General features: G+C 35.9%; 1 protein-coding gene across 1 annotated transcript in view; it reads left to right on the top strand.

The window, feature by feature from the left end:
* The window catches only part of LOC136852519 (YLP motif-containing protein 1-like), a 277,111-nt gene extending 267,850 nt beyond the window's left edge, over positions 1–9,261 (top strand). Inside the window, 2 exon segments of the mRNA XM_067127217.1 lie at positions 744–868; positions 8,928–9,261. Coding sequence (XP_066983318.1) covers positions 744–868; positions 8,928–9,086 — 284 coding nt within the window. The 3' untranslated portion in view covers positions 9,087–9,261.
* The last annotated feature ends 9,026 nt before the right edge of the window (positions 9,262–18,287 follow it).

The following is an 18,287-nucleotide window of genomic DNA, read 5'->3' as shown; positions in this document are numbered from 1 at the left end:
TATCTTAGGACCAAATGTCAAGGTTCTTCCAAGTAACTTAGCTTAGGAAAATGTCTATATTGTCGTTGATGTATAAGAAATTTTTATTTTGCAAGTTTGCATCTGAAGAGATGGAATTATAACATATATCTGTAGTCTTTATTTCATCTGGGGTTTGAGTAAAGTTTAAGCACAACTTTATGTTGTTGGTGTTTTACCATTTTTATCTTTCCATTTTTCTTTATTTAACTAGGTAACTTCCCTAAAACTTAAGTTTTCTTTTTCTGAAAAGCACTTTTATCATTTGGTATGACATTTTGAGTTATACTTGTAGATTTAGGTGATCAAACACTTTTGTTCAGTATGATTAACATGGTGTTGTATTTAGGTTATACTGTTTCATTACGTGAGATTTTCCTCCAGTCTCCTAATTTGTGTTCCTTTTGTGAAACTCATATAGGTATTAACACGATAATTGAGTAGAATTGCTATCCTGTTATTGTGACTGAGAAGTATGGCTAGTGATTGGAAATTTCAAGTTATTTCATTACAAATAATGTTAGGTAACCTAACTTTTGTTTTTTCCTCAAGACTTAAGTAGTGTACAAAAATAGAAATCGTGTTAGATAATGGTATAGTTTGGGCTTTCTGTTTTTACCTGCAAGCTAAGGGAAATAATTCCACATCCTTTGTCTGTGTTATTAGAATATAAGTTCTATGGTAGGAAAGCATAGAATGATGGGATTCTTCTGCCTTCTTCTCAGACAAACTCGATGGTGTGAGGTCAGCAAAGAAGCGGATGGGGGTAGGCCACCCGAAGACCATTGAGGATTGGCTCCAACTCTCCAAAGACTATGATTCAAAGGTAGCTGAGCCAGGGAAGAAGAGGGTAAGTATTTTAGAGAATTTCAAGTTTTCAAGTCTGGAAAATCCAAGTTGCAGGATCTTCTTTTGGTCAAAATACAAACGTCAAAAAGCTTTCTATAGCTGCAATTCCATCTTAAACAGGTATTGATTTCATATTTAAGTTTTTTGCAGTTGTTGAGTTATTTGTTAAGTTGTAGAAGTCGTCCATTAGATTTACTAATATTGCTTGGAATGTAAAGTTCAATTCATAAAGCAGAAGAGCCACTTTTGCATTGAATATAGGTGAGTATAGGTTCCTTCTCCTTCACAGTCCTTTCCAGAGAGTCTTCCTCCAGAATCTAATGCTTTTGCTGTTGATGGAGACTTTCAGGGATTAACTACTGTATCTTAATTCCGTTTGTGTTATTTGTGTATTTGGCCTAGCTTAATTAGGAAGTTTTTCCAATCCTCCCCCCCCCATTACTCTGATGGAACGTTTTGTTGACAAATCCCAGCATGGTGTTGAGTTTAGTTTCAGATGCTCTTATAGCATGAAGAGTGAGAATTGACAGCATGCCTCCTTCACTTGTAAAATTCATGCACAGTAATTGATGTTGTCAACAAGATTAAGTTGAGTCTCGGTGGACTAGGAGCATTACATATACAGTATTTGGATGGAAACCCTATGGTGGCCAGTAAGAGAGGAAATCATCTGTCCATAGATTTTCGATTCATGGTAGGCACAAGAAATTACCTATATTAATTTGAATGACTTTCTGTGATGAGTAATCATGCTACTTTTAAATGTTGATGACCAATGTTTGAACATAGGTACTTCCTAGCTGTGTTGAAAATAGGTTTGGGGACTAGGTATAAGCTTTATGCGTGATTTATGTGTGCCACAAATGGGTCCTTCAGTGATCAAGGTAACGTGTGCAGTTGGAGGGTTAAGGAGGTACTAGTTACAGCATTTTCAGATCACCTTAGATATTCACCTGATAATTTGAAGAATCACTATTTTAATATGTTTGGAAAATGGTCTGTCAAAATATATATATTGATAATATGACAAATTGAAGAAATGGACACTTTCAATACAACAGACCATTTAACAAAGATAATCCATATTTTGAAATAAATCCAAATATTTTAGGAATAATGAAGACTTTAAAGGCAGTAGAGATTAACAATTCAGCATTTTCAGATCACTCTAATCATAAAATTTGAGGTATCACTATTTTATTATGTTTAGATGGGTTTGTCAAAATATCATATGCCGAATGATATTCTTAACATGATATATTGAAAAAGTGGACACTTTTTTAATACAATTAAGTCTAAAAATTTTAGGAATAATGAAGACTGCAAAGACTATAAGAATTAACAATTCAACTTTATTGCAATAATAATGTAATCAGTTTTCATTTTTCAAAATTACTGAGGGATAATTTCAATTTTATATTTGTGAAATTTAAAAGATTTAAATGTTTTTGATGCGGTGATCAAATTATTGAGTATATTTACGTAAACATAAAAGAGAGCAAGATCTGTATTATTTGGTATGTCTCCTCCTAATTTTAATTTTCTCTGCATTTTGCTGAAGATTTTCAAGTACATCTGAAGATTTTTCTCTCTTTCATAAAGAATCTGAAAATGTGAGAAAGCCTGGGAAGTCTGGAAGAATCCAGACTTTTCTGGCTATCTGGCAGTGGTCATTGTAAGCTGTGTGGTTAAATGTTTTAAATACAATCTGCTTTAGGTATGATGATTATCTATACTCACATGCCATTCAGTTAATGATAGTATATGTAGAACCAATATATATTTTAGTAGAGCTTAAAATCTTTTGGATTTTGTTGAGATGTATTTTGTAGATACAATTTTTTAACTAAATAACTGGATTTATTTGCTCTTGATACATTCACACCTGTATAAAAAGTTTATGAGCCTATTAAATGATTGCAGCAAACAATGAAATGGAAGTGATATGGAAGATATAATAGCTTACTTATTGCAGCATTGTACAACTCTTACTCTATAGTTTGTAAATTAATTAGTGTGACCTATTATGAAAACTTAGGAAATTATGCATGTATAATTATACTGTGGTAAAGAATTTCATTAGTAAAACTACACTACAAAGGGATAACACCTATATTTATGATCAGCTAAGTTTCAGTTACAACTTAGATAATATCTCAACATTTCTTTCAATGATTTGCTCCCCATATTTAATTGTAGATGACTTTGATACACATTTCTGTATGGAACATCATTTGTCACAGTCCAGGTAATGATGTTGATAGAAAAAATCATGGGTAATAAAAGTTTTGGGTTTTTAGATAATCCCAAATCAAATGCACATTTCCCCAGAACCTGTACACATGCTCACCAGTCAAAGTGGACCACTTTGAATGGTATGTGTCAAATGATCTGAAGGTCGTTGACCATTTTCTGATAGTACTGTAGTACAACAATAAAAATTATGTACACAGTAACCCAACAGTACCCATGCTGCGGTGTAACACAAAAATCTGATTGGTACAAAAAAATTATGTACATGGGAAATTCCTCTGTCATTTGAAAGATAAGACAGAATGTCAATACTTTTATTGTAAACTTTTCATGCGAGTATTCAGTATGTCCTCATTGTTAATGTAACTTTAAACCACTAAACAGAGTTCTCTAGTAGTCAGATACTATTTACAAACAAAAAAGCGGAACTTTTTTGGAAGGCATCTTGACAGTTCACTTGAAAAATTGGACATATAAACAACATTATTTAGAAGATACTCTGCAGAAACTATTCTTGAAAATGATACTTCAAGCATGTCAAACAATATACCAATCAATCAATAAGTATACAGGTTTTAAATTAAATGATTGGGTCTTTCATCAGTTCTCTTAGATATAGATACTGGATGTAAAGCAGCCAATGCTTAAAATATCTCTTAACCTAATAGGTAGACACTGTAAATGGTAGTATTATAAATAGCCAAGGCAGACATTTCCAAAAAGAATGAAAACAAGCAGGATAGACTTAAATATTGGAGTTGCTACAATTTGTATTATACAATATTTGCCATGAAAGAAATAAGAATGTATAGTACACTTAGTTATGTAACATTTTCTTTTCCGGTAAATATATCTCCTTGAAGTGCATATACGAATAGCTAAAATCCGTGAATACTTAAAACCCCTCTAAAATACTTAGAACTGCCCATTTTAATAGTTTAAACACAAGAAAAACCCTGTAAAAATGCTTATACCTGAGTATTTTAATAGTTTTATCACTAAAAGTGCATTTATTCATGAAAATTATATGAAAATACAGTAATTAGTGAATATTTCTCAGTGAAAAATGCCGCGAATGGGCGAATTTTCCACGAATAATGGGTAGATATGTGTGAGTCTGCGAATTGTGAGAATGCGAATACTGGCTGGTTTACTGTATATATATATATATATATATATATATATATATATATATATATATATATATATATATATATATATATATATATATATATATATATATATATATATATAATCACACATACACATACATACAGTAAACCCCCGTATTTGCAGTCTCACTATTCATGGACTCATGTAATCGCAGATTTCCCTGTGGAATGTATCTATGCATTATTCGTAGAAAATTTGCCTGTTTGCAGTATTTTTTACTGAGAAATATTCAGTAATTACTGTATTTTCATATTTTCATGATTAAATGCACTTTTTGTGATAAAACTATTAAAATAGGTATAAGCATTTTTAGAGGGTTTTTTGCATTTAAACTATCACAATAGGCAGTTCTAAGTGCTTTTAGAGGGGTTTTAAGTATTTGCGGATTTTAGCTACTTTGGGGGGGTGCAGTATGCATCCCCCACAAATACGGGGGTGTACTGTACATACATACATATATACACACTGCTCCTGCTTTTTCATGCTTCATTTTGTCATGGATTTTTGTGAAACATATCTTTCCTTTTTTTTTTTTGTAGAACAACATTATTTATTCACTAATTACTGTATTTTTTCCTATTGTGTTTATGACTAAATACAGATTTTTATGATAAAAATAATTTACAGAATGTAATGCGCCTATTAAGCTCATTCCAGGTTGGGCCCCAGACTGAGCATAACAAGTGTACTCTGTCTCTCTCTCTCTCTCTGTCTTTAAGGGTAATGTAAGATGTATATGAAATGACATTACTGTGAAGTGTTTTTGGATGATAGAGCATATTGTACAATCTTTAAAATATTTGCTAATTATTTTTATATATTTTCCAGTAAAAGCAGACTGGAAAATAAAATGAAAGTAATTAACAAATAATTTAAATATTGTACAATATGCTCTTTCATCCACAAACACTACTACAGCAATAGCATTTCAAATACAGTATATCTTACATTACCCTTAAAGAGAGAGAGAGAGAGAGAGAGAGAGAGAGAGAGAGAGAGAGAGAGAGAGAGAGAGAGAGAGAGAGAGAGAGAGAGAGAGAGAGAGAGAGAGAGAGAGAGCGTACACTTGTTACACTCAGTCTGGGGCCCAGCCTGGAATGAGCTTAATAGATACATTACTACATCATAAGTACACTAAATTATTTTTATCACAAAAATCTGTAGTCACGAACACAATATGAAAAAGTACAGTAATTAGTGAAAAAAACAGTGTTGCTCTACTAAAAAAGCAAATTAGTGATACTTTTAATTGTTTTTACCATTGCATAAAGAAAATGGGATGACTTCAATATTTGATTTTTTGTCAGATGTTCTGTTAGACAGATTTATTTAATTTGTATTAAACATTTTATAGATACTTTCCTGTGCTTACATTGATATTTAAAGATTAGTAAATTATTGTTATAAGCAATTTAGGGGGTGTATATACATCAGAGTATCAGTAGTAAAATGGTACTAATCTAAGATGACTTTGGAAGTTTTGCGCTGATGGTTTGGGGTGTGGTTTTGTTTGAATTGATATTAAATTGTTTTAGTGTGATAATTTAGGGTATATTTTTGTTTAAACTACTAAATTAGGCAGTGAACATTTAAAATAGACAGTTATAAGCATTTTAGTGTAATGGGTAGAGGGTATTTGGCATTTATAAGCATTTTTAGAGGGGACTTTGCATTTCTGCAGATTCTGCATTTCTGCAATGGGTTCTGGAACCTATCCCCACGAAAATGTGGGGGAGCACTTCATGTGTATATATATGTATGTATGTATATATATTATACATTTATATATAGGCTGTGGATCAGTTACAGCATTATAATAAAGATTAAATTCAGTTCATTATAAGAGACTTGGAACTGCAGTGTCATGCTTAAATCCCTCCTAAATATATCCTTATAAATTGAAAGTGGCAAACCACCTCTTGATTCTCTTGTGACCTAGTAATCCTGTGAGATTCAATACATTAAACTGACTCTCAAACTAGAAAGCTTACAGTGAAGTTGGCACTTAATAACATGTCAATTAGACCCAACAGGCTTTAGGAGAACATTTAAGTGATATTTCCTTCAAGGCCATAGCCCTTCCTTCCTTCAGTTATGCGTAAAGTATGAGTGTGTTAGTACTCATTTCTGGTACTGTATCAAAAAATATACCTGCATCTCAGAGCACTGTGAATAATAAATACATGAATGTACAGTATAAGACTTAGGGGACACAATGGTGGTCTGAAAGAAAACAACTGTGAGGTCTGGTGAATTTGAAGTGTGTTTGTTTTTATCTGTTTAAAAGTTTAGTGCTTGTATAAACTTCTTTAAAAGCTACAGTAGAAATGTTTAAAATTTATATAGATATATATGTTATATATATATATATATATATATATATACAGGTTGACCATCACTAATCCGGCAATCAGTAGTCCGGAACAATCAGTAATCCAGCACAAATTTCGGCTAGAGTAATTTCCAATGTTTCCGCACTAATTTTAAAATTTCCCGGGTCGCTGCGCTAACTCACTCGCCGGCTGCTTCGATTTGGTGGCGCAGTGGTAGCCTAGCCTACATTATGCTGAACTCTATTCACATATTAACAGTATTATACAAACATTATCATAACGAATGTGCATCTTTTTCATGGATCTTTTAAAAAGTTATGCTTTACTACATTGTTTCCAATTGCGTATATTCTCATATTGCTTTTGTATTATAAATTACGATCAGTGTTTTGTTTTCGGAATCGATATCGCGGTGTTTATTTCGCCACATTTAACTAAGTTCAAAGCGCTTTTCTTGCTTCTAGTTAGCATAAATGAATATGGATACTTTATTTATTTGAGACACGGATATTTTTCGTTATACGAAATGTTTTTAAGTCGAAATATAACTTAAATACGTTTCGTTGTGAAATTAATTTAGCTATTTTTTTCGTTAATATATGACGTTCGCAGGAATCGTGGCTGGGCGTTTTGGGGGCATGTATGTTTTGTGTAAAAAAAATCAAGATTCCGTTCGCTATTTTCTCTTGATTTTATCATAATACGAGCTTTAAGTATTTATCTTTTATCGGCATGAAAACAGTAGTAATTTGTATTCTTTCATGCCCAGTAGTTTTGATTAAAATACATTCTCTAGAGTTTTATTTACGGTCGAGTTTCATCCATGTTGCCGATGCACGATAATTTATGGTCATTAGCAGCTTGAACATTGTTTTCTCAGCTTCAGCTACAACTTACAGCTTTAAGTTACTATAGCAGTATATTTCCCTGCTGATCTTTTCTCCAAAGCGAATAAGGGTATAGTGTAAAAAATATATCAGTCCTATTGTACAGTACTTAATGTCAATTGTAACATAACTACGGTAATTGTGTATTACCGTACGATGGTTGAAATACAAGCAAAACAGTTGTTATCCGATACAATTATTAGCAAAACAAGTTTCCCGTTCGGTTGTTTATGGCAGTAGGCATTTACGCAAGAGTATAACGTTACTAACAATACCTTTATCATTCTCTTTTACTTTTTTAACTAGCAGATGGAATAAAGAGAAGGAGGAAAAGAAGTTTTTCTATTGTAAGTTGGTCTCTCTCGCCGCTTGATTGTAGCTACTGCCTGGGCCTGCGGGAATTATAAAAATATTTCCTAAAAATTTTCGTACCGGTATTAATTGCTAACCCCATCGTAATCGTAAACTCGAAATATCGTAAGTCGAATTTTCGTAACTCAAGCACTACCTGTATTTGATAATTGTCTTTTCTTTATTATCCAACTTGTACTGATTTATGGGATATGTTAATTCTAAGATGAGGTGCTTAGCTACTGGGTTTCATGTATTCTAGCCTAATAAATGGCTAATCCGGAAAAATGGTTTCATGTATTCTAGCCTAATAAATGGCTAATTAAAATGGCTAATCCGGCACCTCCAGGTCCCAATGATGCCGGATTAGTGATGGTCAACCTGTATATATATATATATATATATATATATATATATATATATATATATATATATATATAAAGATTACCTAGATGTGAAATGCTAATTTAAAAATTTGGTTCATATTGGGAATTAAACTGTGACAGTTTAGAAGATGAAAGCAGTTGCAGATAAAGTTATGATTACGACAAGAATTGAGAAATGCTGAATTTAGAGCTATCTGGGGTTATTTGGAAACATCTGTACACTGAGTTTCAGTAAATAGAATATTACAGTAACTTTGAAATATGATAATTGTAATTTTGTGTATAAATGTTTGTTCAATAGAGGTTATTTAAATAGTAATGTCTTAATATTTAAACTTTAAAATATAGAGAAAAAGCTTTTCTATTTCCACTATTGATATGCCAGTTATGTGTTCTCCAGGATTGTTAACCTTTGAAGTGATTTGTAAAGCTTTATGGGAAAGATGATAGTCTGTAGAGGGAATTAGATGGGGGTCTAAGACCTTTGATGGAGTTGATATATAAACTTTAATCCCATTCCTTTTACTTCCTTTTGACATTGCTTAAAAAATTTGCAATGCTTATTGAGAAATCTGTTATTGGAAAGTGTTGTATGGCTCTATAAAAATCATAGAATATACAGTAAGCATATGGGTCTTTGGATGAGTGCTGTGTTTAATTTTTGGAATTATTTACAGGTACGCTGGGCTGATGTGGAGGAAAGAAAAAAACAGACCCAGGCCCGTGAGCGAGGATTTATACTTGGGCAGACAGATTGGAATCGCATGACTGACCTGTCTGATGGCGAAAGCGCACTAGTTCAAATCCGGTATATTGAGGGACGTGAGAAAAACTGATTTTAAGAATTTTGTTGTTAGTAGTTAAGTTTTCTTTTGTAATTGTATGAAAAATAATGTATAATTGATTTTTATCATTGCAGGAATTATCTGGCACTGGTGGGTATTTTAACTATACTGTCACCTTTATATCCCAGTTTTGGATATGTAGAAAAAATAAAGCTTACGATTTCTTTATGTGTATTTTTTTTACCCTTATATTGTTTTGTTAAACTTTCCACACTCATAGTCATCTTTCTTGGGAAACAATGCGTCATCATGTCAAATGCAAAACTCATGTTCAAGGGCTAGAAATATACCCAATATCCTATTAAACTTGGGGAATTTGCTCTTAACCCAAGGGATTTATGAGTTTGTTAACCCTTAAACGCTGACTGGACGTATCGTACGTCGACTAAAATTGTCTGTTGGGTGCGGAGTGGACGTACCGTACGTCGACTACAAAAAATTTCAACCTTTGGTCAACTTTGACTCGACCGAAATGGTCGAAAAACGCAATTGTAAGCTAAAACTCTTACATTCTAGTAATATTCAATCATTTACCTTCATTTTGCAACAAATTGGAAGTCTCTAGCACAATATTTCGATTTATGGTGAATTTTTGAAAAAACTTTTTCCTTACGCCTCTTGCTGTAACTCGCCGAAAATTTCAGAAATTCTTTTCGTCATTTTGTCGTAAGTTTTGCACTGTTTTATATTAGCCGTTACATAAAGTTTTATATATGGAAATGTGTGCAGTTTCATGTAAAATACAGCAACATACAACCCATGGTTGTAGCTTTTATCAGTTTGGAAATATTTTCATATAAACCATGATAACTGCCAAAATTTCAACCTTCGGTCAACTTTGACTCGACCGAAATGGTAAAAAAACGCAATTGTAAGCTAAAACTCTTACATTCTAGTAATATTCAATCATTTACCTTCATTTTGCAACAAATTGGAAGTCTCTAGCACAATATTTCGATTTATGGTGAATTTTTGAAAAAAAACTTTTTCCTTACGTCAGCGCCAGAAATTCTTTCGTCACGTTGTCGTAATGTTTGCACCGTTTTATATTAGTCGTTACATAAAGTTTTATACATGGAAATGTGCGCAATTTCATTTAGAATACAACAGAAAATAACTCATGGTTGTAGCTTTTATCAATTTTGAAATATTTTCATATAAATCACGATAACTGCCAAAATTTCAACCTTCGGTCAACTTTAACTCGACCGAAATGGTAGAAAAATGCAATTATAAGCTAAAACTCTTACATTCTAGTAATATTCAATCATGTACCTTCATTTTGCAACAAACTGGAAGTCTCTAGCACAATATTTCGATTTATGGTGAATTTCTGAAAAAAAAAAAACTTTTTCCTTATGTCTGCGCGCGGTAACGCGGCCGAACATCTCGGAAATTCTTTCGTCACGTTATCGTAATGTTTGCATCGTTTTACATTAGTCGTTACATAAACTTTTATATATGAAAATGTGGGCAATTTCATGTAGAATACAACAGAAAATAGCTCATGGTTGTAGCTTTTATCAGTTTTGAAATATTTTCACATAAATCACAATAACTGCAAAAATTTCAACCTTCGGTCAACTTTAACTCGACCGAAATGGTAAAAAAACGCAATTGTAAGCTAAATCTCTTACATTCTAGTAATATTCAATCATTTATTCATTTTGCAATAAATTGGAAGTCTCTAGCACAATATGGTGAATTTTTGAAAAAAAACATTTTCCTTACGTCCACGCGGTAACTCGGCCGAACATCTCAGAAATTCTTTCGTCACGTTGTCGTAATGTTTGCACCGTTTTATATTAGTCATTACATAAAGTTTTATATATGAAAATGTGCGCAATTTCATGTACAATGCAACAGAAAATAACTCATGGCTGTAGCTTTTATCAGTTTTGAAATATTTTCATATAAATCACGATAAATAGAAAAAATTCTTCTTTCGGTCAACTTTAACGCGACCGAAATGGTCGAAAACTGCAATTGTAAGCTAAAACACTTACAATCTAGTAATATTCAATCAATTAGCTTCATTTTTCAACAAACGGGAAGTCTCTAGCACAATATTTTGATTTATGGTGAATTTTTGAAAAAACATTTTTTTACGTCCGCGTTACATTTAATTCATGCATCATTTTGTGATAATATTTTCTCTGTGTTGCTTTGATCATTTTACAATTTGTTATATACCAAAATCATCGCAATTTAGTGTGCAATACAAAGAAAAAAAAATAACCCGTTAGCTTTAACCGTTTTGCTCACAGCGCGATTTGTATAAAATTATATATGAAATTTTTTTTTGCGCTGTCATATATTTCAATATTTATATATGATAATGATATTTTTTTCATTTCTGATGGTTGCATACTAAACTTCAGGCAATGACAAAAAAAGGAGCCAAAAATGAACTCTTAATCTTAAAAACTAAGCGTGCTGTGATTTTTTGAAAGAAAACTTTTTTTTCTGCTTCGGCGCTAACTCCCGAACGCCGCCAGCATACGGGAGACGTTTTTGTAAATAGAGGCTCGGCCTTTAAGGGTTAATTGTAAGTAGCCATTTTCCGAGCAAACATTTACTCAAGGATAATATGTCAAATGCTTATTTTGACCACTGTACTTTTATGAAACTTTTAGAAAGAAATTTAAAAATTATTCTCTCTCTTCCCACAAGACCTCTTTCTTTTTCTAAAATTGGTCAAGTACACACACATCAAGGCATTCTTCCAATTTAACATTTTTTGTATTTATTGTGATTTGCTAATCATTTTCACTCATTCATTATTCTGAAGTGTCTTTTAGTGACTACAGTAGTTAGTTATTGTAATTAGGGTTATTTTGTTCAGTAAATTTCTTCGTTTTTTACTCTTGGAGGTTCCTTGTTCATTTTAACTTTTTGATAATGCAATTCTTTTGCTGCAAATACAGTATTTGCTTTTGTGATTTTTTTTAAGCATCAAATTCAAGCACAGGCAGTCCCCAGTTATCGGCGATCTGGTTTTACGGTGCTTGTCTAGCGACGAAAATCGCCAATTTCCGCTTATCGGTGCTGATACATACCTAACAGAAGTGCCGATAAGACTGAAAAATGCCGAAAATGGCTGATTTTTGGCTGTCGGCGATTTTCGGTTATCGTCACACTATCAGAACAGAACCCCCTCCGATAACCAGGGACTGCCTGTAATTGCTTTGATTTTGCATTATTGTTTTGCCTACCAATTTCAAAGTAACAGACTATCTTTAGCTCATTTTCTTCATTCAGGTTTTCTCTTTACAGTAAACATTTTCTCTTTAATTCATTATTTTGAAGTTAAAGTAATTGTATTTTCAAGCATATACTGCATTTGTAATTTGTAATTCTGTGTACGTGTGTGTGTGTGTGTGTGTATTGCAGGAAGTTTTTTTTATTATGCTTAAGTGGACTGTTTAAACAATAATATTAATAAAAATGTTCACTATGCCACTGTATCTTGTATGGGGACATGCATACAGCATCTGTAAATGCTTCGTGTACCCCTGTTGGTCCTAGGGGCAAGTCTTGTTCTCACCTCTCCACCAATAAGGAATGTGATGGTTGGTGTCCCTGACAGTGGTAGAGGTTTAGTAGGAAGAAGGAAATGGATAGGAAGCATTCGCCAGTCTCTGGGACAAAATACTTCTCCAACGACTGTTCCAAACCCTTCCAATTCTTACTATCCATGTTATTCCTTTTCCCCTACCTTCTTGGCATACTGCTCTCGTTAGCCTGGAGGTGGTATGTGCAGGAGGAAGGTTGTTTACTATGCTCTCCCCTCAAATTTCTCTTGAAATTCCAGCCCAAAGCTCTTCCTTAGTAGGACCTTGACCCATGGTACCCCACTCTCTCTTGTTTACTTGTATTGATTCTCTTGAAATTCCAGTCATGCAGATGTCTTTGGTCAGTTACTTGTGGCTTTCTTTGAACATCCAGGGGAGTCCCTCTTTTGCTGCATTCCTAGTGTTCAGGCACCTTTATTTCATACTGAGTAGGTTACAGGAGTCATTGACCCCTTGCATGCTTTTCACAACAGGGTTCATGGCATTTTCAGGTGGATTGTTCAACATCCAGTCTGCTGACAGAGACAACCTCCCACCTAAGGAGTGAGTCTCCTACATAAAGGCAATGGTTTGCATTTCCATAGGAACAAATGACAAATTTTTAAAGTAATTTGTATTTTTCCCAATTTTACAAACCGGAGCTTTTATCAGTGTCCATCAAAACCATCCTACATGATCCCTGAGGCTGAAGAGAAGTGTTTGGTGACAACAGGTGAGTGAGGGATTGACCATTTCCAGCTCACACTGAAGGGTACTGATATATAAAAGGAGATGGTTTGTTACTTAGGAAAAATGCAAAATTGTAATAAATTTTTCACACTGAGATTTTACTCAAAGCTCTTGAGGTATGCCCAATGGGACTGTTAATCTTGGTGGGCCATATTTTATCAGTTGGTGTGGATGTAGGCCATTCATCGTCCTCCTTGATCATCAGTCCTCATATTTTGTAGCAAATACAGAGGCATGTTGTATTGGATTGGATTATAGAATTCAGGAGGATTCAGCTGCTGCTTCTGCTGTTGCTATTTCATCCATTAGTACTTGCAGTTGGAGATGCTCCTGCTCCTTCTTTAGCTGCAGCCTGTCTTGACCTGTTCCTGCAGGCTAGGAAGGGGAAGAAGTGCAAGCAATGTCCTTACATCTCATCCCCTAGGTCGTCCTCATCCTCTTCTTCACCCTCCTTCGACAAGGAGAAGTAAAAGGGAAAGTCCAAGAAGGTCTCTTACAAGAAGTCCTGTAGAGCTTTTAAGTGAGCACTCTTTCCAGTCTCTGGGAGTGGATAGCTGTCAGACTGAGTACTCTCAGTAACCTGTCCCATCACACTCTATCTTGGACACAAGGACTGCTTCCAGCCCTGTCAGCTGAGTTTTGCCAGAAACATGCCTGGTTTAGCCAGCACTACCTGCTTGCCCAACTTGGACCTGGTCCATGGATCAAGATCACTCAGTCAGAGAGTTCATAACAGGTCTCCCTCTCCACACAAGCCAGTGTGGAAATGATAACTGGTGGCTAGAGACATTAGATATCCCCAGAGCACAACAGGGTTTTAACTGTTACACAAGATATTTCGTTGCTTTTTATGTGAGCGAGTCTTGGAAAGTCTATGAGAGGCTTGTATTGTACATGATCTTTGTTTTGTAAACAGACCTCACCCTGGTAAATGGTGGTAGGCTAGCCTAAGTTTTCAGTACGTGACTCCATAGCATAGTTTCTTATTAAAGATATAAATGGTTACTAAACCGTACTCACTTTTATTTTACTGTGAAAGTTGAGGTGTAATCACAGCTAACATGTGCTGCCATATCTTCAGGTTCCTTGTAGTCCTAGTTTTAAATAAGCAATATAAAACCTAAATATAATTTACGCTTTTATATTGACATTAAAGTTTCTCAAATAGGGAATGTGTTAAGAAGCAGTTTTATATTTTTCATTTTGTTGCTCTTTAGTGTAATATCTTGGAATTCTTTTGTTATTTTACTCAAGAGGTGAAACAATGCTTCTCATTTGACTGTTAGCAATCAAGGATACAGATCAGACATTTAAAATCAAACGTGGGAAATTTTGTAAATCATTCTTTAATCAGAACAAAGAAAACATGGTATAAATGTAGTCACATTTTGAATCTACCATGAAATTTATGCACCAGTAGTCTACTCACTTCTTTTACTTAGCGGTTACAGTCACATGGATTTTCTTAATCTAGTCTGCTGTGAAATTTATGTCTCTAACATTGCTAGGTACCTGGTGTAGAAACTAGACTTCATCTATCCAGCAATGCCAGTATGACAGCAAATGTGGTTGGAGTAACTCAACATGTAGACCAGAGTTGTTAAAACCTTTAGAAAATATGCTGATCCACTTGTTTCAGAATACTCGCCTTGCCAATACCAAGGTTGTGACATACGAGGCTGCTCTTTCAGAGCTTGTACTTTGAGGTTTGTGTATAGACTTCAGTGCTAAACGTTTTAGTTCCACTCTGGTCCTTTACACTGCAAAAACTTGCTCCTGTAAGGGCTATTATTCCCTTGTTCTTGACTAAGGTTGTTTTGCTCCTCTTGTCTTCTGTCATTCCCCTCAATTCAGTTGTCCCAATATGACCATAGCATGAATGCTCCAGAAGGCAGTTTTCTTGACTGCCTTAGTGTCAGGGGCCAAGATCAGCTAACTTGGCTCTCTGAGATAAGGGACAATGCTTCATCACTCGTATCACTAGATGCCACTTGCCATTGTCCCCTGGCCAAAAATGAGCCCTGATTGAAGAGGGGAAAACCACCATTCCTATGTAAGAACTAAATGTTACAGATAAATTATGCCCAGTCCAGTAACTTCAGGTAAACCTAGCTGTCACTGCTACCTTCCAGATGGTCCTCCTTACACCCTACCGATAACTGTGCCTAGTTATTTTGCATTTCATCCTTTCACAGTTAGGTCAGTCACCTCTGTGTCATATAATCATTACACAGTAAGTTCTTTATCCCTCCTAATTGTTCTGACAAGAATATAAACCTGTGCTTTCATAAATGGAGTTTCTCTCGCAAGGCATGCTTCGGGTGTCAGTGACCCTAAAACAAAATCCTATCACATAGGCCTATGCCCTTGTGTTACATACCTAGTCCACTGTGTTCTCAGCTGTCATAGTGCCCGGTTGTCATTGCATGTCTCCCATTTCCTTTGCTGAGATTTTCTCTGTGTGAATTCTTGGTGTTTTCTTATTTTCCCTGCTAACTGTGATAGTGCCTTCCAGTAGCTGAAGATAGTATATGCATGCCGTTTGGTACATTTTTGGAGGGGCAAGAAGTCTTTTTGAGTGCGTTTCCCTTTGTTTGTTGTGTGTGAGCCACATGGTCAACTTCCCTTTGTATGTGTTGTGCGTGTTGCTTGTCTCATACAACCCCATGTGCAGAATGACTACTATGAAACTAATAAGCCTAAGTTTAGGTGTTGTATGGGGAAAGACCAGTCTTTTAGTATGTTTATATCCCCTTAACCAGTCAATCTGCATTTCGTGTAAGGGGAAAGTGCATGAGAGGTGATAAGTGTGATGAGTGTGAAGGACGGCAGGAGTTGCAGTGGGCTTTGTACGAGAAAAGGAAATGGAAGATGACTACATCTTCTAGGGAGGCCACAATGAATCCTTCCCCGGTTCCAGCCTCTCCCAGGCCCCCCTCCAGCAATTTCTACATTCTCTTCTTTATCTTGGGGTGAACAAAACTTCTGGGAGAAGCACTCAAGCAACTTCTACAGTTTTTGGCCAAACAGGACCAGGCAGTCCAATTGCCCTCAATCAGAGATCATCAGCTTCCTATCCTGGTTCTCAGCGATTGGAATCTAGTTCCTTCAGAGGCGCTGATCTCTTAGGGAGTAGCAGAGAGCGAGGTGTGAAGAGGGAAAACTCCTCGTCTGCTAAGGTGATGTCGAGTGGACTTTGCAACCTCCTCCTCTCCCCCATCAAGGTCTTAGTGTCTGCAGCAGGGACAATCGGTGGCAATGTTGGAGATGGGTTGCTGTGAGAAGTCGCCATCTATTGCTTATATTACTTCTTCAGGCATCTCCTCTGTGTCCTGCCACATCAACGACCCTCAGCATAGAGGCACAGGAGTAGGCAGGACAGGAGTGCTTTGTGGGACAGTGCCCACCCCAGGAGGAGGTCCCTCACCCTTCAGGGGTCAGGACATAATCATCAGAGTGCATCGTCAGGCTGGCCCCATAGGGTGCGAAGATGTTCCTGCTCCAGTGGTAGATCAGGGGACAGAGCATCTAGACCCCAATCGAAAGACAGGACAAATACTCAAGGGTTCTGTTTAGGAAGTCCTCTCCCCACTCCACTTCCCACAGTTCTGGACATCAAGGCTGTCAGCCCAGAACAGGGTGAAGGCCTCCCCCTCTGCAGTGCTACCAGAGTTCCAACCTGCAGATTGTCAACAACATACTAATGACTGGGTGGAAAAGGACCTCAAAGGAAGGCCTCCTCCTCCAACAGGGAAACAAAAGCATCAACAACCCTGGCAAGAGTAGAGTGGAGAGACACACCATCATATTCAAAGTCTAGAAGGACTTGGCATATTTAGAGGTCTTGGAAGAAGAGTGAGGATTCATAGACCTGGTGGCCCACATCAGTTGTTGTTTAGGCCTCGCAGACCTTCCAGCATCCATCCCCAACAACCCCAAATGGTGCTTGGTTCTAGCAAATGGCAGAGATGACTCCTGAGGCAAAATAGTAATTCCACCTCCCAGTTTTGCCCCTCCCATTGCCCTGCCAGTCAAAGTACTACACACTGGAGAAGGCCACCACCATCCCTAGGAATTTAAACTTGACGATCTGAAGGCTAGTGAACAATGTCCCCCTCGACCAATTCAAACAACAGCCAATGAAGTTCGGTGGTGCAGAGCCCTCCAACATTGACCTGGCCTTGGCGAGGACAATCAGAGCCATCTCCTGGTTTGAGAGGTGCCTGGACGCTGTGATTATGGAGAAGTGGCTTGCCCTTAAGATGTACCTGGGCCCTTGAGGTAAGTTATTGTCCTACATAGTTTGATTGGTGGGCCATCTGTGGGTGGGAGTCCTTCCTGTAAGTTGTTCAGTGAAATAGCCTAATGCAAGATTTGTTGGATGGAAGAAAGAATATGAATGGAGGTACAGTAAAAAGAATGAAAGGGATTGCATCGGGAGTCCAAAAGGATGCTGAAAAGAACCTTAAGTAATGCCTATAGTAGTGCACTGTGTGAGGTGCACTGATGGCACTACCCCTCTACAGGGGAGGTTGTATAAGGGCACAGGCCTAAGTGATAAGATTTTTTGTTTCTAATTCAGTGACAGCAGAAGTGCACTTTGTGCAAGAAACTTCATTTAATGAAAGCTTAGGTTTGTATCCTAGGAAAATACAAATTCCTTTAAAAATTTGTAATTTCACTGTTATTACCTCAAGGGAATCCTTAAAAAAAGAAAAGTGATCCCTTACCTGACTGCCATCGACTATTTTTATCTGGGTTGTTGGAATCCCTTTCTGAGGAGCTAGGCCATTTTGTCACCTGTCAATTTCTTCTATTTACTTTGACAACAAACAGCTGCCATACTGTCAGAAAACTAGTTTTTCTTTGTGCAAAACATAATCGTATC

Source organism: Macrobrachium rosenbergii, chromosome 25 (assembly GCF_040412425.1).
Source record: "Macrobrachium rosenbergii isolate ZJJX-2024 chromosome 25, ASM4041242v1, whole genome shotgun sequence".
Classification (NCBI taxonomy): Eukaryota; Metazoa; Arthropoda; class Malacostraca; order Decapoda; family Palaemonidae; genus Macrobrachium; species Macrobrachium rosenbergii.
This window is presented reverse-complemented; position numbering and strand designations above follow the sequence as displayed.